Source organism: Rattus norvegicus, chromosome 20 (genome assembly GCF_021556685.1).
Source record: "Rattus norvegicus strain SHRSP/BbbUtx chromosome 20, alternate assembly SHRSP_T2T, whole genome shotgun sequence".
Classification (NCBI taxonomy): Eukaryota; Metazoa; Chordata; class Mammalia; order Rodentia; family Muridae; genus Rattus; species Rattus norvegicus.
In genome coordinates, this window is record NC_141553.1 from 32,577,613 (window position 1) to 32,604,395 (window position 26,783).

The 26,783-nt window shown below is 42.4% G+C and overlaps 1 protein-coding gene and 1 pseudogene across 5 annotated transcripts in view; one reads left to right on the forward strand and one right to left on the reverse strand.

Moving 5' to 3' along the window:
• Ros1 (ROS proto-oncogene 1, receptor tyrosine kinase) overlaps positions 1 to 26,783 on the reverse strand; it is a 155,928-nt gene that overhangs the window by 51,083 nt on the left and 78,062 nt on the right. For 2 of the 4 annotated variants that reach the window (XM_087596903.1, NM_012874.1), the window contains 7 exon segments: positions 22,619 to 22,682; positions 22,152 to 22,354; positions 20,050 to 20,255; positions 15,906 to 16,189; positions 14,143 to 14,319; positions 4,568 to 4,767; positions 2,997 to 3,141 (listed from right to left, as the gene is read on the reverse strand). In XM_087596903.1, coding sequence (XP_087453029.1) covers positions 2,997 to 3,141; positions 4,568 to 4,767; positions 14,143 to 14,319; positions 15,906 to 16,189; positions 20,050 to 20,255; positions 22,152 to 22,354; positions 22,619 to 22,682 — 1,279 coding nt within the window. 4 annotated transcript variants of the gene reach the window in all.
• Positions 17,679 to 19,148, forward strand: LOC100911055 (transforming growth factor beta regulator 1-like; annotated as a pseudogene). The gene has a single exon (XR_015645860.1). The product of XR_015645860.1 is annotated as a transforming growth factor beta regulator 1-like (transcript).

The following is a 26,783-nucleotide window of genomic DNA, read 5'->3' on the forward strand; positions in this document are numbered from 1 at the left end:
AACCACACAAAGACACAACAAAGAAAGAGAACTTCAGACCAATTTCCCTTATGAATATCGACGCAAAAATACTCAATAAAATTCTGGCAAACCGAATTCAAGAGCACATCAAAACAATCATCCACCATGATCAAGTAGGCTTCATCCCAGGCATGCAGGGATGGTTTAATATACGGAAAACCATCAACGTGATCCATCATATAAACAAACTGAAAGAACAGAACCACATGATCATTTCATTAGATGCTGAGAAAGCATTTGACAAAATTCAACACCCCTTCATGATAAAAGTCCTGGAAAGAATAGGAATTCAAGGCCCATACCTAAACATCGTAAAAGCCATATACAGCAAACCAGTTGCTAACATTAAACTAAATGGAGAGAAACTTGAAGCAATCCCACTAAAATCAGGGACTAGACAAGGCTGCCCACTCTCTCCCTACTTATTCAATATAGTTCTTGAAGTTCTAGCCAGAGCAATCAGACAACAAAAGGAGATCAAGGGGATACAGATCGGAAAAGAAGAGGTGAAAATATCACTATTTGCAGATGACATGATAGTATATTTAAGTGATCCCAAAAGTTCCACCAGAGAACTACTAAAGCTGATAAACAACTTCAGCAAAGTGGCTGGGTATAAAATTAACTCAAATAAATCAGTTGCCTTCCTCTATACAAAAGAGAAACAAGCCGAGAAAGAAATTAGGGAAACGACACCCTTCATAATAGACCCAAATAATATAAAGTACCTCGGTGTGACTTTAACCAAGCAAGTAAAAGATCTGTACAATAAGAACTTCAAGACACTGAGGAAAGAAATTGAAGAAGACCTCAGAAGATGGAAAGATCTCCCATGCTCATGGATTGGCAGGATTAATATAGTAAAAATGGCCATTTTACCAAAAGCAATCTACAGATTCAATGCAATCCCCATCAAAATACCAATCCAATTCTTCAAAGAGTTAGACAGAACAATTTGCAAATTCATCTGGAATAACAAAAAACCCAGGATAGCTAAAGCTATCCTCAACAATAAAAAGACTTCAGGGGGAATCCCTGCACTCAAGCACTATTACAGAGCAATCGTGATAAAAACTGCATGGTATTGGTACAGAGACAGACAGGTAGACCAATGGAACAGAATTGAAGACCCAGAAATGAACCCACACACCTATGGGCACTTGATTTTTGACAAAGGAGCCAAAACCATCAAATGGAAAAAAGATAGCATTTTCAGCAAATGGTGCTGGTTCAACTGGAGGTCAACATGTAGAAGAATGCAGATCGATCCATGCTTATCACCCTGTACAAAGCTTAAGTCCAAGTGGATCAAGGACCTCCACATCAAACCAGATACACTCAAACTAATAGAAGAAAAACTAGGGCAGCATCTCGAACACATGGGCACTGGAGAAAATTTCCTGAACAAAACACCAATGGCTTATGCTCTAAGATCAAGAATGGACAAATGGGATCTCATAAAACTGCAAAGCTTCTGTAAGGCAAAGGACACTGTGGTTAGGACAAAACGGCAACCAACAGATTGGGAAAAGATCTTTACCAATCCTACAACAGATAGAGGCCTTATGTCCAAAATATACAAAGAACTCAAGAAGTTAGACCGCAGGGAGACAAATAACCCTATTAAAAAATGGGGTTCAGAGCTAAACAAAGAATTCACAGCTGAGGAATGCCGAATGGCTGAGAAACACCTAAAGAAATGTTCAACATCTTTAGTCATAAGGGAAGTGCAAATCAAAACAACCCTGAGATTTCACCTCACACCAGTGAGAATGGCTAAGATCAAAAACTCAGGTGACAGCAGATGCTGGCGAGGATGCAGAGAAAGAGGAACACTCCTCCATTGTTGGTGGGATTGCAGACTGGTACAACCATTCTGGAAATCAGTCTGGAGGTTCCTCAGAAAATTGGACATTGAACTGCCTGAGGATCCAGCTATACCTCTCTTGGGCATATACCCAAAAGATGCCCCAACATATAAAAAAGACACGTGCTGCACTATGTTCATCGCAGCCTTATTTATAATAGCCAGAAGCTGGAAAGAACCCAGATGCCCTTCAACAGAGGAATGGATACAGAAAATGTGGTACATCTACAGAATGGAATATTACTCAGCTATCAAAACAATGACTTTATGAAATTCGTAGGCAAATGGTGAGCTAACCCAATCACAGAAAAACACACATGGTATGCACTCATTGATAAGTGGCTATTAGCCCAAGTGCTTGAATTACCCTAGATGCCTAGAACAAATGAAACTCAAGACGGATGATCAAAATGTGAATGCTTCACTCCTTCTTTAAAAGGAGAACAAGAATACCCTTGGTAGGGAATAGAGGGGCAAAGATTAAAACAGACACAGAAGGAACACCCATTCAGAGCCTGACCCACATGTGGCCCATGCATATACAGCCATCCAATTAGACAAGATGGATGAAGCATAGAAGTGCAGGCCGACAGGAGCTGGATGTAGATCTCTCCTGAGAGACACAGCCAGAATACAACAAACACAGAGGCGTATGCCAGCAGCAAACCACTGAATTGAGAACAGGACCCCCGTTGAAGGAATCAGAGAAAGAACTGGAAGAGCTTGAAGGGGCTTGAGACCCCATATGTACAACAATGCCAAGCAACCAGAGCTTCCAGGGACTAAGCCACTACCTAAAGACTGTACATGGACTGACCCTGGACTCTGACCTCATAGGTAGCAATGAATATCCTAGTAAGAGCACCAATGGAAGGGGAAGCCCTGGGTCCTGCTAAGACTGAACCCCCAGTGAACGTGATTGTTGGGGGAGGGCGGCAATGGGGGGAGGGTGGGGAGGGGAACACCCATAAAGAAGGGGAGGGGGGAGGGGGATGTTTGCCCGGAAACCAGGAAAGGGAATAACACTCGAAATGTATATAAGAAATACTCAAGTTAAAAAAAAAAAAAAAAAGAAGTCCAAATTAGAAACCCACAACCCACAACTCACCTCCACTTTTAGTTTTTCCTTGAATCTCTTTTCCCAGAGAGAGATGTTCTAAAGGATCAGAATAATAGTTCTTCACAGCTATCTGAATCACATATGTTGAAAATGGCTGCAGACCTTCAATCCGGGCTACATTCTCCTGTGATTCCTGTCAGTGAATTTTTCGTTAAGTATTCGACTCTTGTATTTCATATAAATGACTGGAAGAGTTATTCTGGACTGTTTGTGATACTGCTCTCTTTAACCGACTTGACTTGTTTACTATATCCATGCATTAGTGACAGATGAGTTGCTTCAAGGCAACTCTTGGCAAACGTGGAATGACTCACCACCCAAGGCAGTGAGATCCAGAAGAGAAAGAGCACTTCATTCTCATTGCCTCACAATATGGGATTGTCAGTTTGCAAACTTATGTGAACATAATAAGAGATCAAATAAAGGCGTTTAAGCTTTGTCAGAAATCAAGTCTAATGGACTGAACAACACCCTGGAGTCTCTGGTTCTCAACGCTGCCTGTGCTTTAGAATCCTCCAAGAAGGTTTCTGAATACACGCTTTGGTACCACCCTTGGCAATTCCGACTGAGTGGTCTTGTCTGAAGCCAAGGTTAAGAGCCACTGACTTATACCTTTCTTAATCAATTTGCAGTCAGGAAACTATAGTTGGTCTGATACCAAAAATGTCCTGCACCACAACATAACTTGTTTAGCATAATATACACTCTGTGGCAACACACAGTATCTAATGCCTAAAGCTGATGATCCACTTGCCTTCTTTGAATTGGTTAAATAAATCAGGTACAAGGCAAAACATTGGACACAGATTATCCCATTACCCTAGTGACCAAACACCAAGCAAATACACTGGTATTGAGGTAAATAGTGACAATTCATTCATCCAAGAAATAGCTACACCCAGGCACAGTGATATATGCTTGTAATGTCATGAGTCCAGAGGCGGGGCGTGTGCACTCAAGGCCAGCCTGGGTTATGTGGTTATTTTTCTGCCAGCTAGGACTATCAGGTAAAATGATGTGTCAAAGAGACAGAGAGAAACAGCGAGTGCACTGTCTACTGTATGTCTACTATTCCACACAACTAGGGAAACAATGGTAGATCAAAAGCAGATGGGAGTCCATAGATACATTACACAACACACAGAACAGATAGACAAAAATATGATTTATATTTCATATTAGATAAGTATTATAAAAGGACACAAAATAGTCACATTGCCCCTGCCTGACTTAATCCTTGGCTCGCTCATTTAATGACTAGCTCATAGGAACAGGCTCTATCCTCTTGGGGACAATTGGGGAGGAGAATAAACTTTGTTCTCTCGGGACCTGCAAGAAACTTTTGCCATGACAACCCATAACTAGTGTTAATAAGTTTCCATAATATTTAACTTACTCCCAGGCAAGAAGGCTAGAAACCAGTATGCTCTGATCAGTCATCGGCTGGAAGAAGTTGTTTTAAAAAAGAAGTTTCAAATGTCTTTTTCAGCACATGGTTGAAAGGGTTACATCAAAAAAGAGCATCTTATAAAGACAAAAGCAGCCAGCGTCAGGCTTACCAACATGTTGTGTTTCCTGTCAGAGCTGTTTGCCCTATTAGCCTCCATATAGTAAACCAGGTATGTTGACGTGGGAGTGGTAATTCCATGCCACGTGAGGTTTGTCTTGACTGGAGGTAACTTGAGAATGAGGCTGGTGTTCGTGGCATTCAATATACTTGCTTCTACCATATTGGAAGCTACAGACAGATATGCTTTATCTAAAATAATAAGAAAAAAGAAGGAATAGCAGGTTTATCTAACAAGGATAATAGCAAATGTTAGAAACAAATTTGTGGAGTAAACAGAACTTTAAATTGAAATGCTAAATATGAAATACTTTTGATATTGTACCTACTTTGAGAACCCGGCTTTGGCAAACTATCCTAGATCTTCCCCCAGTGTATTCCTCCTGTTCTCTACACTCACATTTCTCATGTTTAGGACAGCATAACCAGAGGAAACTCATTTTCTGAAGTTCAGTTGCAGCTAAGACAGTCATGAGGCACAATCTTGGCAGGCGTCTACTGTGTGAAGCCTCCAAAGTGACTTTGCCTCCCTGATAATGAAGGGCAAGTATTCTGTAAGACATCCCTGACCCTCACTGTCTCCCTGTCTAAGACACAGCCACCAAATCACTAGGAGCAGGAGCAATCTTGTAAGAACTTACTAGAATACATGCTAGCAAAGATTGGGGCTGGCTGGCATGGTGGCACATGGCTGTAATAACAGCACTTGGGACGCAGAAGCTCAAGAGGGTCAACGGTTTGATGCTAACATTTGCGTACGACATGTTGTCGCACTCTTAAATGCACTGTAGCTGTGACCACATGCGCATCATCACCACAACATTTGAGATGTTGACACTCTGTCATTAAAGTGGGAGAGGCTCACAGGGTCTCTATACAGATTTATATGTAAATAATGATTGGTGAGGAAGACATATTTTCTTCAGTGATATGTATGGTCACTGGTAAGTATACATGCTTTTGTAAATAAATTCTGATGCATATAACTGTCAATAACACTAATGAAATCCATTAGTTTATAAAAAATAAAATAAAGACAGGTAAGTAGAAAATAGTGTCTTGGTTCTGGCAAGATGGCATAGTGGGTAAGGGAACTTCCTACAAACCTGACCACCTGAGTTAGATCCCCAGAATCTACAGTAGAAGAGAAAGGACTCCTAAAAATTGTCCTCTGACATCTACAGACACATCACAGCAAGTATGCACCTGCACACACACACACACACACACACACACACACACACACACACACAGAGTAAATAAAAAATCTTTTAAAAATTATATGAAATAGTAGAAGTGTGGCTAGACAAAGAGTAAGACTATTGGCAAGGCTGAAAGACTAGGAGCAGGAAATGATGATCAGAATATGATGTATGTGTATAAAAATGCCATAATGCAGCCCATTGCTAGGTACAATTAATATATGCTAATAAAAACATTAAAATAAAAAAAGAGCTTGAGGTCAGCTCGGATGACATAATGGGTTCAAGACTAACTTCAAGTATCTAGACAGACCATGTGTCAAAAAACAACAAAAAAAGTAGGAAAAACAGAAGTCAAGGTCCTGGCATGAGAGAGTACCTATGTATAACACCCATCCAGATAGGTCATTCCCCGAACAAACTGAGGGAGCAGTGGCCACACAGACTACATAGAAAGGAATGAAGGTTTCATTTCTTCTAGTTTGTGGCTGCTACTGTGAGGAAACACTAAGCAACAGAAACTTCTGAGGTGGAAGAGATTTACTTCAGTTTACAGCCTATAGTCCACCATCAAGGGAAACCAAGGCAGAAACACGGAGCCAACTGCATGTATTAATACTGTTTGGTGGCTTGAACCTCATGGGTATCTCAATCTACTTTCCTATATAGCCCAGGACCACCTGCCCAGGGGTAGCATTCCCACAGTGGACTAAACCTTTTTACAATGATCATTAATGGAGAGAATACCCCACAGACATGCCAACCTCTCAGGCTTTTAGAGTTTTAGGCAATTCCTCAGTCGAGTTTCCATCTTCTTAGTGACATTGTGTTAAGTTGAAATAAACTAACCAGCAGAATTGACCCCCCTTGTCAAATTGATGTACAAACACATCATTATCAAATCATAACCGTCCCTTTCTTGTTTGTCCCCGAGATCTCATGTGACTATAACAGCATAAAGCATGGCCTACATTTTAAAAGCTCCACTGTGGGATGATGTCATCACACAGGTGAGGGGCAGGTACAAGGTAGAAGGAGGCCTGTCACTGGATGAGAAGGAAGGATGGGCGGGAGAAAAGTTTGAAGGAAGAGGAGGAGACTGGAATGGTAAGGAGAGAGGAGAGAGAGAGAGAGAAGCGGTGGCAGGACGATGGAGGCTGATGTAAAGATCTCGCTCCAAGTATTTACAGGTTGTTATCTATGTTCCGAAGGGATGGATGGTACCGGGCTTTGTATGTTTAAGTGGGCAATTATATCTTAGCAATTGGATCTAAGATTATTGTGTTGTGTGTTCTTTTATGTGAGGGTTTGAGTGTAGGAAAGTGTACGGCCACTGGAGACACTGGGCCACTGAGGAGTTGGGATGTGTTTCCGCCAAGATATCTAGCAGATATCTTGGGGCACCGCGGTGCTGGACCTAGCAAGGTAAAAGACAACAATACCTTTTTTAATTTTTTATATTTTACAACACTCCACAGTCTTTTAAAATGAGTGATTTGAAAGTTTAACTTCTCTTTTTAAAAAAAAAAAGTCAAAAGTCTCTGAACTGTGAACTTTTGTAGAAATCAAAAACAAATACTTGGTCCAAAAGGAAAGAACCAGAGCATTAAAACAATTACGTCAAACAAAACCAGCAGGAAATCCACTCCTATACCTTCATGTCCAGCATGTAGGACTCATCCTGGATCTTCTGGCTCCAAAGGGCTTGAGCAGCCCCACCTCTCTGGCTCTGCCCTCCATAGCACACACATAGGCTGAGACCAGCTCCAGCCTACATATGACACAGTTAGTGGTGGTCGTCCCCACTGCAACTAAGGCTGCACCTCCACCAGTAGCACTCTGGGTCTCTGTGTCACATGACCAAGCCTCATCTGCTGATTTGTTTTCTCCTTGTAGCTTGCTCAACCTCCTTTCTTATATAAGGATCACCTACCCAGGAGAGGCATTGCCTATAGTGTGCAAGGCCATCCCACATCAATCACCGATCAAGAAAATGCCCCATAGGCACATCCACAAGCCAATCCGAGAGAGGCAGTTCCTCAAGATTAAAGCTTCCCCATCCCAAGTGACTTTCATTAATATGGGTCAGGTCGAAATACACTAACCAGCACATCATTGATGCCTCTAAAGCCATGTTTCTGTCATAGGCAGCTGACTGTAATTCTGATACACTCACCTGATAAGTACCATGGAAACTGTCTTCTGAAACCCATCATTGTTATGCAAAGTGCCAACCACTGCAAATTTCAGTTTATCTGAAACCTAACCACTCCTTGGCCCATTGTCTGCTGGAGTTTACAATGACATCTCCTCTCTGTCTAGACTCTTGACTTTGCAAAGTTACGCTTTATTCTGCTCACTTTGCACTGTCTGCAAGCTATGCTGGGTTTCCGCCTGTCTGCACCGTGGTGCAGGATCCCTCCACTGTCTGGAATGATCTTCTTCATGCATCGTATCTCCCAGGAAGCCCTGCCCATGCCTTAATGCGGGGGAGAGCACTACCTCTGTGTCCCCATCACAAACCTGCTGCCTTCCACCATGACACCAGACACGTTCATTTTTAGTTCGATGCCGTATTGCTTATCCACCAGGAGAATGTGGCGCTTCAGAACCTCAGATGGGCTTGCCCAGAGTCCCAGAAGAGAGTGACACATTGTAGCTACAATCTTTACTAATTGGTGCTTGCACACTCTAAATGCATCCCTTACATCTAACAAGAAAGTTAGGAATGTCTAAGCACCAAATACTTGACAGAGCCCACCCCGCCATTTCCTTGAGACAATGATTCCAGTTCTTCTAGAGAGACAGTTACTTAGTTCACAACTATTTACATATCATTCCACCTCCTCAGGTTCCGCATTTCAAATGACTGTTATCTATTATTCTAGATCATAAGCTGTTGGGAAATGACCCTAATGAGGAGATTCCAGTTATGGCTTCCAAAGCGAGCAAAGCATGCTCAGCTAGACCTACACTTTGATTCCTGGGAAGAGGGAGTGCACAAGAGCCTGTGAGTCTAACTTTGAGGGCACTGGGAAGGCCTAGGGATTTGGAAAGAGATCATTTCGCCAATGCCACAGAAGGGCCACTCTTTGGTTACATGATGCCATTCATTTGTGCTGATTTCCGGTCTAAATAAACAATGGGATCCCCAGATTAGGAAAAGTGAGGCAAAAAATTTTACCCAAAGATTAATGTTATTTGTTTTTAATTTAACTAATATGGTAGGTATATTGAAATGTTAGAATTGTCACTTGGTACAGAAGGAAAGATTTCACTCCCTGTCCACACACACCCCCATCTCCCTGCTATTGTTCCGTTTTTCCAATCCTGACATTTTGAAGATGCTGTCTCAGGAGCAAAGAAACTAGTAATGGCCTGAAGTCTCCAGCAGATGGGAGTAAAGCACTCTTCCCTAACGGACCTACAGCTTGGTAAAGAGGAAGCCTCTTTCTACACTAATGATAGCATCTCGGACGCTAATGAGTTTCTGTAATGAAACCCTCACGCTACCCTTAGGGCCTTTTCTGTTAGGTATGCGTTGGGGCTGTTATTCAACGTCGAACAGAGGCTGCATCTCGTTTTATTTCCTTTTTTCCTGATGCACATTTGGTTGCTTTATTTTCTTGTCTAACCAGAAACGTACACTGTACTATTTATTCTGTGCTACAATTTGCTCTTCCACATGACATACAGAGCCCAGCTGTGTAATTGAGAACATGTAACTGTCACGCCGACAAAATTTAATTGCTTGAATATTTAATTGTTTGGGTGGAGGCCTTAATTGGGTTGTTTTACTGATTGCTCACATATTTGTATCCACTTTTTCATTAGTTTATCTGTTCATTTTACTTCCTGATTGTAGCCCGCCCCCCCCCCCCAAGTGGCCACCTCCTGTAGCCAGGCAGGAGGTCCATTGGAGAAAGGAGGACACCAACTGACCCACAAACCTTCAACCCAAAATTTATCCTGCCTGCAGGATGTGAGGGGATAAAGAAGAAGCAGAGGTTGAGGAAATAACCAACCAATGACTGGTCCAAAGTGAGACCCATCCCTTGGGAAAGAGCCAATCTTTGACATTATGTTATGCTTGCAGGCAAAAGCCTAGCATTTTCTTTTCTTAATCAACATTATTATCTAGTGCAGTTTGGGGTTTACAGTGGACTTTATATGAAGTAAGTGAGTTCTCTGATATATGTCCCAACAAATGCATAAACTCCCTCATTAACAATAACACCCCTCCGCAAAGCACCATCTGATTTACAGTCAAGAGCCTACTGGAAAAACGTTATTACCTGAAGGGCATAGTTTACATCCGGGCTTCTCTGTTGCACTGTGTGTTTGATGATTTAGAAAATGTCTTGTGGTATGGCCCCATTCTTATGGTATCCTACAGAGGCATAAACACACTCCGTGCTCTACCTATGCATCCCTTTCCCCTCAACCCCTAGCAACCACTGATTTCATTACTGCCTGTTTGTACTAGTTTGCTTCTTAGTTGCTATGAAAAAGGCTTACCAAAACTAACTTGGAAAAGAAAGGGTTATTGGCTTCAAGGATATACCCTGTTATTTGGGTATCTGTTACTTGGGGAAGCCACAGCAGAAATTGAAGCAAGAGACTGAAAAGGGACGCTCCTTACTGCCTTGCTTCCTCTGGCTTGCTCTCCTGCTTTCTTTATTCTTCCCAGACCCACCTGCCTAGGGATGGTGCCACCCACAGTGGGCTGGGCCCTTCTACATCAAATAGCAGTTAAGAAGATGCTAAGAATCTGGAACACATGGGCACTGGAAAATATTTCCTGAACAAAACACCAATGGCTTATGCTCTAAGATCAAGAATCGACAAATGGGATCTCATAAAACTGCAAAGCTTCTGTAAGGCAAAGGACACTGTGGTTAGGACAAAACGGCAACCAACAGATTGGGAAAAGATCTTTACCAATCCTACAACAGATAGAGGCCTTATATCCAAAATATACAAAGAACTCAAGAAGTTAGACCACAGGGAAACAAATAACCCTATTAAAAAATGGGGTTCAGAGCTAAACAGAGAATTCACAGCTGAGGAATGCCGAATGGCTAAGAAACACCTAAAGAAATGTTCAACATCTTTAGTCATAAGGGAAGTGCAAATCAAAACAACCCTGAGATTTCACCTCACACCAGTGAGAATGGCTAAGATCAAAAACTCAGGTGACTGCAAATGCTGGTGAGGATGCGGAGAAAGAGGAACGCTCCTCCATTGTTGGTGGGATTGCAGACTGGTAAAACCATTCTGGAAATCAGTCTGGAGGTTCCTCAGAAAATTGGACATTGAACTGCCTGAGGATCCAGCTATACCTCTCTTGGGCATATACCCAAAAGATGCACCAACATATAAAAAAGACACGTGCTGCACTATGTTCATCGCAGCCTTATTTATAATAGCCAGAAGCTGGAATGAACCCAGATGCCCTTCAACAGAGGAATGGATACAGAAAATGCGGTATATCTACACAATGAAATATTACTCAGCTATCAAAAACAATGACTTTATGAAATTCGTAGGCAAATGGTTGGAACTGGAAAATATCATCCTGAGTGAGCTAACCCAATCACAGAAAAACACACATGGTATGCACTCATTGATAAGTGGCTATTAGCCCAAATGCTTGAATTACCCTAGATGCCTAGAACAAATGAAACTCAAGACGGATGATCAAAATGTGAATGCTTCACTCCTTCTTTAAAAGGGGAACAAGAATACCCTTGTCAGGGAAGAGAGAGGCAAAGATTAAAACAGAGACTGAAGGAACACCCATTCAGAGCCTGCCCCACATGTGGCCCATACATATACAGCCACCCAATTAGACAAGATGGATGAAGCAAAGAAGTGCAGACCGACAGGAGCCGGATGTAGATCTCTCCTGAGAGACACAGCCAGAATACAGCAAATACAGAGGTGAATGCCAGCAGCAAACCACTGAACTGAGAATAGGACCCCCGTTGAAGGAATCAGAGAAAGAACTGGAAGAGATTGAAGGGGCTCGAGACCCCTTATGAACAACAATGCCAAGCAACCAGAGCTTCCAGGGACTAAGCCACTACCTAAAAGCCACTATACATGGACTGACCCTGGACTGACCTCATAGGTAGCAATGAATATCCTAGTAAGAGCACCAGTGGAAGGGGAAGCCCTGGGTCCTGCTAAGACTGAACCCCCAGTGAACTAGACTATGGGGGGAGGGCGGCAATGGGGGGAGGATGGGGAGGGGAACACCCATAAAGAAGGGGAGGGGGAGGGATTAGGGGGATGTTTGCCTGGAAACCAGGAAAGGGAATAACACTGGAAATGTAAATAAGAAATACACAAGTTAGTAAAGAGAGAGAGAGAGAGAGAGAGAGAGAGAGAGAGAGAGAGAGGGAACACAACATAAAGGGAGCGAGATCTTATTTTCCATTGTAAAGGCACCATAACTGTTTACTAAGAATATTTATTCACATGACAACGACCACCACAACAAGAACAACAACAAAAGAACAGCTGCAGTACAGAATCCAAAATCGTGTCACAAATAAAAAATAAAGAAAAAAAAAAAAAGAACATGCTAAGAAACAGAAAAGGGGTGGGTCCAGATGGGAAACAACGTAGAGGGAGGGAAAATCATGATATTGAAAGTTTTTTTTTCTAACTTGTTAGAAATATTCTTCTTTCACTATTATATGACTTTTGTCCCTCTGTCAAAGATTTCCTTGACAGTATTTGTGAAGGTCTGTTTCCAAGCTATCTGGTTACACTATTGTTTACTTAGCTGTATTCACTGTCTTTCAATGCCTTAGGGCCTTGATAACTATAACTTTGTAGAAAGTCTTCAGTTTAGGTCATACTTATTGACTTTACGCTTTTCCTTTGATATTAAGTTAGTTTCTTTTTTAATCTTCATATAAACATTACAATTTACTTCTCAATATCTACAAAATAGTTTCCTGGATGCTGAAAGACTGCATTAAACTGACAGATTAAATTAGGGAGAAGCGGCATCTTGACTTCATGTTCATGAAATTGGCCTCTCTGGGCATCTGCTTCACTTTTCTTTTAGTTCTCCCACCAGAATTCGGTAGAATTCATTATATGTTTTATACATATTTTGTTAGGCTTATATACAAGGATTTCATTTGGGGAGACGATAATACAAATAGCCTTATTGCAAATCTGACATGTTTGATGCTGAAAAAATTAAATTTGCAGCATTCTGCAGACTTGCCATATCACTTACTAGTTTTGGGAGAAATGTTATTGACAGATTTTCTGTGTAATTGACCACGTCATCTTTAGGTGAATACCATGTTATTTCTCCCTCTGCACTTATCTGACATTCCTCCATTATAACATGGATCTGAGCTTCTGACCCAAGTCATTTTCCTTCTTTCTAAAGAACTTTTTTTTTCTCTCCATCTTTATTAACTTGGGTATTTCTTATCTACATTTCAATTGTTATTACCTTTCCCGGTTTCCAGGTCAACATTCCCCTAACCCCTCCCACTCCCCTTCTATATGGGTGTTCCCCTCCCCCTCTTCCCCCTCCTCCCCATTACCGCCCTCCCCCCAACAATCACATTCACTGGAGGTTCATTCTTGGAAGGACCAAGAGCTTCCCCTTCCACTGGTGCTCTTACTAGGATATTCATTGCTACCTATGAGGTCAGAGTCCAGGGTCAGTCCATGTATAGTCTTTAGGTAGTGGCTTAGTCCCTGGAAGCTCTAGTTGGTTGGCATTGTTGTTCATATGGGGTCTCGAGCCCCTTCAAGCTCTTCCAGTTCTTTCTCTGATTCCTTCAACGGGGGTCCTATTCTCAGTTCAGTGGTTTGCTGCCGGCATTCGCTTATGTATTTGCTGTATTCTGGCTGTGTCTCTCAGGAGAGATCTACATCCGGCTCCTGTCGGTCTGCACTTCTTTGCTTCATCCATCTTGTCTAATTGGGTGGCTGTAAATGTATGGGCCACATGTGGGGCAGGCTCTGAGAACTTCTTTCGATATGCTTCACAAGGTGGTCTACTTAATCTATGTAATGCATAATACATGGTAGATCAACACAGTACTTGACCTTGCAAGACAGCAGAGGCTTTATGCAGTGCTTTTGACACCACTGAAAGGCCTAAACCAGACAGAAGAGATAGAAGACACATGGACAGAACAGGTCATAGGCTCCCACATCTAATGTTGCCTACTCCAGTCCAAGCTGTGTGCACTTATTAGTCAAGGTAAACAGCGGGTGGGTCTGACAGAATGTGGGGTAGAAGTGAGAGCCTAAAACAGAGACTGGAGGGACAGGCAGACCCCCTTGGAGGGCAACAAGCATGTTGTGTGGACAACTCTGTTACCTGGAAAAGGTTGCAGAGCTGAACTGTAAGCCAAGATATGCTTACTCCTGGGGGCCTTCACCTGGGAGAGGATGGCCCCACTTCCCTTCTTTGCTTGATAAATTTCTGTGTCGTCCTTCATTGTTGTGATCCAATATATAAACTCCCCATCCACTGTTAAACTAATGATTCTTTTTCCTGCTGATTCAAAACACAAGGAAAAACTTAAAGGATAAAGAATTAAACAAAATAACATAAAATTAGGCATCTTAATGTTTCTGCTTTAAATAATGTATGAAGTTACTTTTTTGCTAAGAAAACTGCTGAGTTTTAAACCTTTCAACATTAAAAAACAAACAAACAAAAAACCCGTTTTATTCATTTGACTCAACAGTTTTCTCACTTTTTTTGTACCCAATAAAGTCAAAGTAAACATTGGCACTGCCAGTTCCTTTGGTCTGGACCATGACCAAATACAAATAACTTATATTAGCTGACTGATGAGCTTCCAGTGACTCACCTGCCTCTGCCTCTGCCTCTGCCTCTGCCTCTGCCTCTGCCTCTGCCTCTGCCTCTGCCTCTGCCTCTGCCTCTGCCTCTGCCTCTGCCTCTGCCTCTGCCTCTGCCTCTGCCTCTGCCTCTGCCTCTGCCTCTGCCTCTGCCTCTGCCCCTGCCCCTGCCCCTGCCCCTGCCCCTGCCCCTGCCCCCTGCCCCCTGCCCTCTGCCCTCTGCCCTCTGCCCTCCATCCAGATGTGTGTCACTGTGTACTAAAAATTCAATCTCAGTTCCTCACAGTTGCTAAAAAGAAAGTGTTCTACAGATTGGTCCATTTATCCAAACCTGTAATAATCCTCCTTTTTTGTTTTGAGTTTGTTTGTTTTCTGATACCTTATGGTATATGCATATATACATGTGTTTCTGCTTTTGTATGTATGTGTGTATGTGAGCACATATATATGCATGCACTTCTGTGCATATATAGAGGCCAGAGGCTAATTTGCTATGGGTTTCCTTCTAGTAACCAGCCTATCTTCAGACTAGTCAAATTCAATGAGAATTAAGATTATAATTTGATTTTTTTGTTTTGTTTTATTTTGGTCTGGTTTATTGTTGTTGTTTTATACAGGGATTTTCTATGTAGTCCTGACTAGCTGTCTTGACTCACTATGTAGACCAACCTGTCCTCAAATTCACAGAAATCTGTCTGCTTCTGCCTTCCAAATACTGGGATTGAAGCATGTGCCACCATGCCAAGCTAAGATTATCATTTTAATTGGTATTTGTGTGATTGAAATTTATAACCATAGAGTTTATCAATTCTTCTAGACTGGCTGGCCATCAATTCACAGAAATCTTCCTGTCTCTACCTCCTGTATACCGGGATTCCACGTGTGCGTTACCACCTGCTTTTTATGTGGATATTAATGATTCAAACTCAGGTCCTTGGTGTTGTACAGCAAGCACTTTACTAACTGAACCGTCTCCCAAACCCCTGCAAGCTTTTTCTAATGGACAAGAGAGGCTGCTGTTATAAATGAGGGTATACAGGCTGGGGAGATAGCTCAGTGGCATTGCCCAGCACGCCCCACTGGGTCTGACAGCCGGCACTTCATAAAACTAATCCTGGTGACACACATCTGTAATCCAAGCTCTTGGGAGGTAGAGGAAGGAAGACTGGAAGTTCAAAAGCGTCCTTGGCTATTTGAGTGAATCTCTGGCCACCCTGGGTTACATGGAATCTATCAAAAAGAAGAAGAGAAGATATGACTAGACCAGCATGTTACCAGGGGTAGCAGGTACCATGATGACTTTCCAACACTGACATCCTTCCAGATCCATGGCCCAGATCTCTTGCTGTTTGGTAAAGTATATCCAAGGTCTGTCTGGATCAGAGGTGTCCACAGTCATTGCCCCACTTAACTCGGATTCTGTCACATTACAAGAACACTGTCTCCTTCCATGCTGGTTTGAGGCCTTGGGTTGTAGAACGTGATGCAAGGTGTGACTGCTAATATTGCAGTAGAACATCTGGTAGCCCAGATCTGAAACTTCTGTCCAATACAGGCGACTATGAGGAAGAAGGGGAACATCCCTTTAACTTAATGCAAAAAACGTGTCACTTCAAATAGTACTTTCTAATGAAGATCAACCGTGCATAATAATGAGAAGACAAGTGCAGCCTTGGGAGTACGTATGCCCAAACATCAGATAACTTCCTTCTGAAATGGAGGACGTCACAGGAAGTCTAACTCAGTGTCAGTGTTGCCCAATGTTTTGTTTTGTTTTGTTTTTTAATAATATGCTGCAGTCAAAGCCCTGGGCTCTAATGACCTTAGGTTTGTAGTTTGAGCACCTTCAGTGGCCATTAATGTCTATAAATTTCTATTTCTTTCATATTTTCACTATACCTTTTCCCACTCTTTGTTTCTGTTTCTCTTTTAAATATGCGTTATTTTGTTAGAAATTAAAAAAAAAAAGCAACATCCTAAAGAGGTTTTTTTTAACTGACAGTACAAATTCCATTGAACTTGTTTTGCCACCATAAGAAATTAAAGAAACTGTTAACGACTTAGAAGCATTCATCCTCAAGAACTTTAAATCTACCTGTACATGATAGCCCTTGAAAAAGCTTCATATTCTTTTTTGTTAAAAAAAAAATAAAGTATTTCTCTACAATGAATCTCATCGCTATACAAAAGCCTGTACAATTTTTGTTCTGAAGCAAATATTGAGCTGCACTTGAATTTCACACTCTTATCAAAATAGCTGCCTAATTATACACTCTCCACACATTTCGGGACAGCCGTGTATTCTTCAGCCTTATATTCCTCATCCTTATCTGTGTTATCTTCTTCTTCCTCCTCTTCTTCATCTTCTGATTCACTTCTCCTCTTTGAGCCTGTTAGCCTACCAGGACCCTTCTTTCTTGTTTGACCTTTGCCCTTGGCATGATTGGCAGCAATATCCTCTTCAAGCCTCTCCTTTAGTTTAGCTGCTTATCTTTGGCAGATTTTTCAGACCACATCTCACCCAGTTCCTTTGCAGCGTCTCCAACAGGCAGGTCTAGGTGCTGAGTTTTGATCCTTGGATAATGTTGAGAGCAAAACCAGAAGGCAGCAAATGGTGGTCTTTGGGGAGCAGTAAGATCTTTTTTTTTCCTCTTTCCTTTCTCAACACCATTGGGAGGAATGTGATTCTTCATCTCCCTGTCATAACCAGCTTTGTCGCTCTTGGCCAGATGTTCAAAATTTGAGTTTTCCTTTGCAGACACGGTCTTCCGTCTCTCCAGGCATTTCTTTGAGAACCGGGCGAAGTTGACCAAGGAGCTGGGTTGCTTCTTGTGCTCCTCCCAGTAGGTGTGCATGAAAAAAGTTTACCAGGACATTTTGTCCCGCGTCTCGTTGGGGTCTCTTTTGCCCATGCTGCTGGTGCAGCGTCTACCTGGTGCAAGCTCTTCCCTGAGAGCCCAACAGAGATAATTTCCTTCCCCAAGCTCCAGCAAGAACTGGTTTCTATTTCTGTTTCTCAATGCCAATAAAAAACTTAGTTTCAGATCTGCTTCTGCCTCCGCTCCATCCCCTCCGCAACCCGAAGTCCGGAACATGAGCGTGTTGAGCGGCCTGGCTTCCGAGCCGCGCACCCCGCTGTCCAGCAAGGCCAGGATGAAAAGGCTCCCGAAGAAGAACCAGAATGAGAAGTACCGGTTGAAGTACCTGCGGCTGCGCAGAGCAGCTAAGGCCACGGTGTTTGAGAATGCTGCTGTTTGTGATGAAATTGCTCATCTTGAGGAAAAATTCCTTAAAGCAAAGGAGGAAAGAAGATACTTGCTGAAGAAGCTCCTCCAGATCCATGCTCTAACTGAAGGGGAACCACAGGCTGCCGCTCCTTCCCACAGCTCCAGTTTGCCCCTGGCTTATGGTGTCACCAGCTCTGTGGGAACCATCCAGGGAGCCGGGCCCAGCACTGGGGCCGAGGAACCATTTGCGAAGAAATCCAAGAAGGAGAAGAAAGAAAAGGGCAAAGAGAACAGCAAACTGGAAGTGCTGAAGAAAACATCCAAGAGAAAGAAAATGGAGGGAAATGCTCGCAAGCTGGTCCGGCCCATTGCCCTGGATCCCTCAGGACAGCCTGTGTTCCCCATCGGACTAGGGGGTCTGACAGTATATAGCCTGGGGGAGATCATCACCAACCGACCCGGCTTCCATGATGAGAATGCCATCTATCCTGTGGGCTACTGCAGCACTCGAGTGTACGCCAGCATGAAGTGCCCAGACCAGAAGTGCCTATATACCTGTCAGATCAAGGATGGCGGTGTACAGCCTCAGTTTGAAATCGTTCCTGAAGATGACCCCCGGAATACCATCGTTGGCTCCTCTGCAGATGCCTGTTACGAAGAACTGCTCAGGGCCATCAGTGCCGCAACGGGGAAACTGATGCCTAACCCACTTTCATGTGGCGCCGACTTCTTTGGGTTTTCTCATCCAACCATCCATAACCTGATTCAGAGTTGTCCAGAAGCTCAGAACTGCGTCAATTACCAGTGGGTGAAATTCGATGCGTGCAAACCCAGGAAGGGGCAGCTCTCTCAGGAGCTGCCAGAGAATGATGCAGCTATGAGCCTTGAAGCCTTTCCGACACAGACGTTTGATGATGACCATGAGGATTCCATTCTGCCAGGCTCCCTGGACCTGCCTGAGCTTCAGCATGAAGCCTTCGTGTCGTCTTACCAGCCCGAGTTCCTGACACATGAACCCTTGGTTGACACTGACCTGCAGCACCTCAAGTCTCCATCCCAGTGTAGCCCAATTCAGTCTTCAGACTGAACAGGAAAGGGATGGAGCCCGCTTCCTTGTCCTCATTATGAGTTGTAAACTAAAACTCACTCTGGAAGAAGGCACCAGCTGAGAATCAGGGAAGATACACATTTCGTCATGGATGTTCCTGAGCTGACATTGCGTCCCAGGGTAATCCTCAGTTGCTTTTATTTTTAGTAATAAATATATCTTGGCTGTTCTAACAAAAAAAAACTTAGTTTCAAAATGGTCCATGTCTCTGCTTGTGGTACAATTTAAAAAATCCTTTCCGGGCTGGGGATTTAGCTCAGTGGTAGAGCGCTTACCTAGGAAGCGCGAGGCCCTGGGTTCGGTCCCCAGCTCCGAAAAAAAGAACCAAAAAAAAAAAAAAATCCTTTCCAAGCTGGAAAAATTGATACTTGGTTGCTTAATAATAGTCTTAAAGTGATATTTTGAAGATATAAACTTTATGAAGATAGACAGACCGGAAGAGCTTTCACTGGGCCACAGCTCCTGTGCGGCCCATCCTGTTTTGCTCTAATCTACTTCTTGTCTTTACCACCTGCCGCTGTTATAAAATTCACCAATATAAAAATGTGTTATGCCTTTCTTTCTGCTAATTAGCCTGTGGGTGAGTTAGTCAAATTTTCAACGTGTATCAAGATTATAACCTTAACTGTTGGTTATAGGATCAAAATGTGTCCGTCAGTGATTAAGCCTGGAAGTCTAGATGAGAATTCTATCTCTGAGCCTTACTTCTTAGTTTCTCCATTTTGAGTTATGGGGTCTCACTAAATCACTGTGGTTGGCCTTGAACCCACGATGCCTCTGACATCTGAGGAATTGGAGTGACACATGTAGGCCACCCGTCTTGGCTCAGAATTATTTATTATAATTTAATGCAGCTCCAAACCATGTAATCACAGCACCCAGGAGCTAAAACAGGTGGACTGGAGGAGGAGGGAGCTTTGGTCATCAACAGCTACACGGTCAACTCAATGTCAGTATGCACTATGTAGCACCCTTTTCAAAACAAAAAAAAATTATCTTAGTTTACTGTTGTTGGCTTCTAATATTAAGCAAAGATAGTACATTAAAATCTATATCTCTTTCATTGCAGTAAAGATGCTCATACCTTAAGAGGGGATACATAGAGAAAGAAATTATTGCTGTATGGCTTTTGCAAATCTTCACCTCCCTGGGGGATTTCACCTTGTGTTCAAGGTCAACATCGAATATCTGTGTTCCATCTTGCGATGCTTTCAGAGCAAAGTAGAGGTGCCTTGCGATCCAGTCAACAGCAATAACCGCAATGTCAGAAGCCAGCACGTCCTGGAAAAGCTTAACGTGGCGGGCAGCCAAGAACAGTGGTCATCCATTGGCACATTTCCTTAACTGTTCATATCGAACCCGTGTGTGACCCCACACATCCCTCATTCTATCTTGTGACAACTGTACCACAAGCCATTTTCTCATGCTCTATATTCCTCTTAGATTATTTTGGTCACTTGGCTTCAGCTCTAATCTGCAGACCGGGGCTTAAACTCCTCATCTTCAGACATGACGCTTTGTTCAGTTAGGGACTCAAATATCAAACCGCCAACTGAACCTCTCCAAATGAGATACTCCAAAAATAAGAACCAATTGCCCTACCTCATACTTCTTTGTCTCTTGTGCTCTGTATTGTTAAAGATGTCCAACTTAAGCCAAGGAGTCATTCTACATACGTGTGGCTCCCCTTCCCTTTCTTCTCGTATGACTCAATGGGGAACTAGTCTCTTTAGAAACCCCTCCCCAGCTTGGCATCTCCTTTCCCACCTCCTTGACTCTCACCTAACCCCCGGGTTTCTCTGACTCCCACTGCTGAAAGAGAGAGCATTCTTAGACATAATCTGAAGCTGAAGTAGGAGTGTCTATCTGCAAGGCCAGCTCTAAACAGGTGGAAGAAAGCAAGTCAGGAGTTCAATGTCAGTTTAGCTACAAACATAACAGCCTGTGCTATGTGCGACTGGTCTCAAAGCAAGAAAATATGACAAAATAAATTAGAAAGGTTTTTAAAAATACAATTGAACCAGTAAATGACTCACTAAATATCTTTAACAGCTTACTATCGGCTTCTAGACTGACTCCTGACCATTAGCCCACCCACCTCCCCCATTTTAACACCCTAACCCACACTTCCACTCCAGATCCCTCTCCTTACTACCCCCAAGCATGTCATGGCTCCCTGTTCCCCTGCCTTTGCTCTGGAGCTCCTTCTGCTGCTTCTCTTTACCTTTTCCTGGCTCATCTTTATGCAAGACAGATTTCTGCCATCTTCAGAACACCTTAACCTGAGCTGTGACTCCACCATACCCCGCCCTCTGTATAGCATTTATACTACTCTCTCTTTGATATTGATTCATATTTAGTGAGTGGCTGCCACAGATCAGACACTGTGCTGTATGTGTTCATTGATCACCCCATTTGATCTCCGTGGGAACCCAAAGATCCGATACCACTAAGAGAGTCAATGCATTCTGGTCTCAGCTCTCATAAACAGTGCAGGTATACGTAAGTCCTGTGAAATCTGATCTGAAGCATACCATCTTAGTCATTGTGCGATGCTGCCCTTCTAGGGTCATAGTAACCATAGAGCAGCTCTGAAGAGCAAGGCCTGTAATGCTTTGTCTCCTCGTACAGTTGAGATCTAGAAGGTTCACCAGCCTCCCTCGCAAACTCATGCATTGAAGACACTGTGCAAATCTTGCAGCTATTGGGAAGAGGTGAGCCTTTAGAGGGAGTGCTTTGTGAGAAGTCTTGGGGTCACTGGGTATGGGACTGTGGAATCCTGGTCTCTTTCTGTCTGTCCTCTCAGACAGAGATGAGCAGCTGAACTGCCCAGGGTACTATTTACCCTGAAGGGCATCTTCACCACAGGCTTAAAAGGGACAAGGCTAAAGGACTACAGAGGAAGCTTCTAAATCTGAGTCAAAAGAAACCGTTCTCTTTTCTCGTTAGGTGGACTCACTTGGATACCTGTTCTAAAAGAAGCCATCATCCTCGATAGCCCCAGAAGCAAACACAGTTCCTTAAACCCATAACCAGCCTTGACTGGCATGTGGCACCTTTCTATACTAAGGTACGGCTAAATGACCACACATTTAGCTGCCCTTTCAATCATTCTCATCTGGAAGCCCCATTGACCAATCACTTTAATGACATCGTTCACTTCAAAGGAATCCCAAAGGAAAATACCTTGGAGCTGGAATGATTGTGCAAATTCAGAAGGAAGAGTGCATCTCCTTGAGCGAAATACCCCATTTCATCATCCGCTGTGTACCCCACTGTGCTGACGGCTCCCTCCAGGGAAAATGTCCACACAACTTGATTTTGGTCCATGTCTAAGAACTCAATCTTATTGCCAAGAAGAGATATGAGATATGGACATGGCTTGATTTCTGCAAGCAGAAAGTTAGACAGTACAGGTAAGAAACAAGCTTCAGGCTAGAAACCACCAGTGGTGTTGAAAATCTGTGGGCCACTTCAAATTCATCTCAGGCCCTCTGATCCTAAGTTTCTTCAAACTACTTTGGTGTAGGAAATAAAAAGGTAATTTATCTGACTTTAACTTTTAATCCAGAGCTGCCATTCCTACTCCTCAACATACCAACCAAAAATAATACTTTCAAATCACCATTTACAGATTTCTGGGTAACAAATACCTGATGTTTTAGACATCACTATATCAGAAAATGGTCCTGGCCCTTTGGAGGTGAAGACTCGAACCTACAGAATAAAAAAGGAAGAAAAAAGTTTAAATATATTCATAAGTATTCTCATTAGCAGTAAATTCTGTGACTGATAACTTATGCAATATTCATTGCATATGCCCAAAATGCATTATAAGTAGTTTGAAGTCATTGTTAACGGAAGTATATTTTAATAAAAACTGAGGGAGAAAACATTGGGCTGTATCCACAGTTGGTTTTCTGATGTAAAAAATAAAAGGGTTGGAGAGAGGGGAGAAGCCATGGCAGCAACAAATGCCTCCCATTGGTTCATTGGAAAAAGTATGTTACTGGGAAGTGGCTTCGAGGTTTCAGAAGTTCAAGCCAGGCCTAGTGGCTCAGTGTCTTTTCCTGATGCCTTTGGATCTGGATGTAACAGTCTTGGCTACTTCTCCAGTACCATGTCTACACACCACTGCTTCCTGCCATATTAATGACGGACTGAACCTTTGAACTGAGGAAGCTTCTCTGATGATGGCTGAGCAAGGCACTGATCTGCAGGAAAGAAGAAAGGAAGGAAGGAAGGAAGGAAGGAAGGAAGGAAGGAAGGAAGGAAGGAAGGGAGGGAGGGAGGGAGGGAGGGAGGGAAGGAGGAAGGAAGGAAGGAAGGAAGGAAGGAAGCAAGCAAGCAAGCCCTGGTTTTCACTGGTGGCAGCCCACCCCTCCACATGCAATGATGGATGGCACCCATACCCTACCCCACAGCTCTACTTGCCTCCCAGGAGTCCTGCTTTAACCTGGGACATACAGAATGAAGGACCAAGATGGCAACCCTGACAAGATTCACAGTTGGAGATACTGAGATGCTGAGACCTGATGCTTTAGCTCCCTGATTGATCTTGCCTCAAACTGATGCCGCTTCCAGAGGCCTTTTTCTGTAATAGCTTCACAATGGATTGCTGCTCCTAGATAATCTTAGTTCTTACAGCCTTTCAGATTATACCACTCAGGACTTCAGTTAAGCCCTGAATTTTCTCAGCAAATAGAAACCGGACAACAAATACTCAGTCTCTTAAGTTGGGATGGGTGGTTTGGTCATTTTGAGTCATGATGTTGTCATATTAGGGGATGATTACAAATAATTGTGGTCTTGGACAGGAAGAAAACAAAATATGGATCTTAGACCACAGATTTCTATCTTTCTTCTTCTCTATCCTTTCTTACTTGAATAAATGGTAGGAGGTTAAAAGGGAAAAGGGAGATATAGGGGAAAAAGGGAAATATTAAAAGAAATTAGGTAAGTATGGAAGCATTATTGAATCTTCTCTTAAACAAAAGCATTTTGTAGCCATAATCTTACATTGGTAGATATCTTTATGTTTTGATGAAGAATTGAAGCTATATTTTCTTACATTGATACAAAATTTTGTATATTGATACAGATTTAAGGTTTTCACTGGTATAAATCTTTGTATATTGATACAAAACTTAAGGTTAGTTTGTTACAATATATTTGTATTTTTCAACTCTTGTATAGATATTATGCCTATGCAACTCATTTTAAAATACAAGGCTTAGTCCTAGTCCTTTTAAAAACTGCTATTATTAATGTTTGGCAATTAAGATATGCTATAAATAAGTAGATGGTCTCAAAGCCTCAGAGATCCACAGAATATATCATTTAAAATTATTTCATTTTAAAAGATAATTTGACTATGAGACAGGTCTTTTCCTGATAGTTCCCTAATTCCAATTCGAAGAAGATGATAAGCATCAAAAAACCTCCACATGGAGTTGCTTCAAGTGTGACAAGCTAGCCACTGGGCAAAAAAAATGCCTTAAATTCATCTGCAGACAAAATGTTGTCCAAAAAGGACAAATGAATGCAGGATAGTCAACTGCAAAGCTCTGGCAAGACAGAGTAACTAAATCCTTCACAATTTCTGTTTCATATTCTAGTCTAAAAGAATGAATGAAGAGAGATGCTCCAATGTTGTAAAGAATATTGGGGACTATCTAGATAGCAAACAGTCTGTCATATAATTTTTGGAAGCTGCATCCCTACACTTCTTGCATACTCAGGTAATATTCCTTCTCAAATTCTGGTGGTATTGAATACTAGATAGTCATAATCTTACTGTAAGCTTAAATTGTTTAGGATTTAAGAAGATATTATAAGTCTAAGAAGATGTTTTTAGGTTAGTAATACAAGTTAGGATAGAAAATGATTTAGATACAAAATTCCAAACTCACCAAGATAGTATAGATAATAGAATAGTTCATCTCAATTGCCAAATATAAATGGACTGGCTATTATAAATGTATACAATACCTTATGGTTTTTATAATTGTTATAATTGTACTCAATTTATATCTGAGAGAAAAAGAGCCTTTTATTGGAATAAAAAGGGGAAGTGTTGAGGGTTGAGGTTTGGTCTCTTTCTGTGTATTGGAAGGCTAAATAGGTCCCCCAAGGCCTGGTTACTACCAGGCAAGAGAGATTCCACACATACAATGTTACCTTGCTCCTTAATTTAACACTATTGGTTAAATAAAGATGCTTATAGCCAAAAAGCGACAGAAGAGACACGGATAGGGTTTGGGTCCTGGGCTCAGGGTCTAAGTAGAACAAGTTGGGGAGAAAAAGGTGGAGCAAGGAGGGAGTTGGCATGGTGTAGAAGCTGCCATAAGGTAGGTGAATCTTCAAAACATGGCTGTGAAGGCTGGCCAATTGGACTAAATAGCAATCCAGATAGAATATAGCAAGTTATAACTTGGGGTTATTGAGGGGGAAGTAGATTCTAATAGCTTAGAGGGTGGATATCTGCCCAGATCTAGTGCTGATTAAAGCTTATTACAAACATAAAGATTGTATTTTTTATCTGGGAACTGAATGATCAAAGTTGAATATAAATCACAGATAGAGATAAAATACAATAGTAACCCAGACTCAAAAGGACATGAATGGCATGTACTCACTGATAAGACAACATTAACCACAAAATGCATAATGGCCATGATACACCCCATAAACCTAGGAAGTTAAACAAGAAGGAAGGCCCAAGTGAGAATGCTTGAATCTCACTTAGAAAGGGGGAATAACATAGTTGTAGGAGGCAAAGAGAGGAAGAGAACTGGGTAGGAGAGGGGATGAAAAGGGGAATGGGGGGGTCAGGATCAGGTGTGGGGAGAGACAGTGGAGAGGGACAGAGGGACAGGAAAATGAGTGGAAATCTGTACCTACCAGGGTTTGGGAGTGTGGTGGGGCAAATCTCTAGGAAGCCCCAGAGACCTGGGATAGGGGAAACTCCCATGAATCAATGAGGGTGTTCTTAGCCAAGATACCTTACAGTGGGAATATGAAACCAGAAGAGGCCACCTTCTGTAGTCAGGCAGAATCCACAGTGGACGGATATGGACAACAACCTACCTACAAAACTTTCAACCTAAAATTCATTTTATCTGAAAGCAATTCAAGGACAAAAAATGGAGTGGAGACTGAGGAATAGCCAACTAATAACCAGCCCAACCAGAGACCTATAACTCTGGCAAGCAGAAAGCACCTGTCCCTTCCACTATTAATGATACTCTGTTATGCTTGTAGATAGGAGCCTAGAGAGGCTATGTCTAGCAGCCGACTGAAACAGATGGAGACATTCATAGCCAAACATTGGACAGAGGTTGGGGACTCTTTTGGAAGAATTGGGGGAAGGTTTAAAGGACCTGAAGGGGATAGAAACTCTACAAGAAGACCAATAGAGACAACTAACCTGGACCCTTGGCAGCTCTCAGAGACTGAGTCACCAACCAAAGAGCATACAGGGGCTGGAGTAAACCCCCCAGCACACAGGGCTGTCTTGACTGGCCATAGTCAAACCCTGCAGATTCTTAATGCACCAGTGTGGGGGGATACCTAGAAGGGGCCACCCCGAAGGCGAAGGGGATGGGGGAAAGACTTTGGGAGGGGGGAATTGGGAGAGTTGACAATGTTTGGGATGTAAATAAATAGAAAACAAATAAATTAATAAAAGTTTTGAGTTTTAAAAAATAAAAAAAGGTTAAGAATGGTAAATATTCCCATTGCATGGAAAAGGTCTGGGGAATTATTATGTAACACAGACGTGCTCATGTACTAATTAATTTTATCGTGTCAGTCATT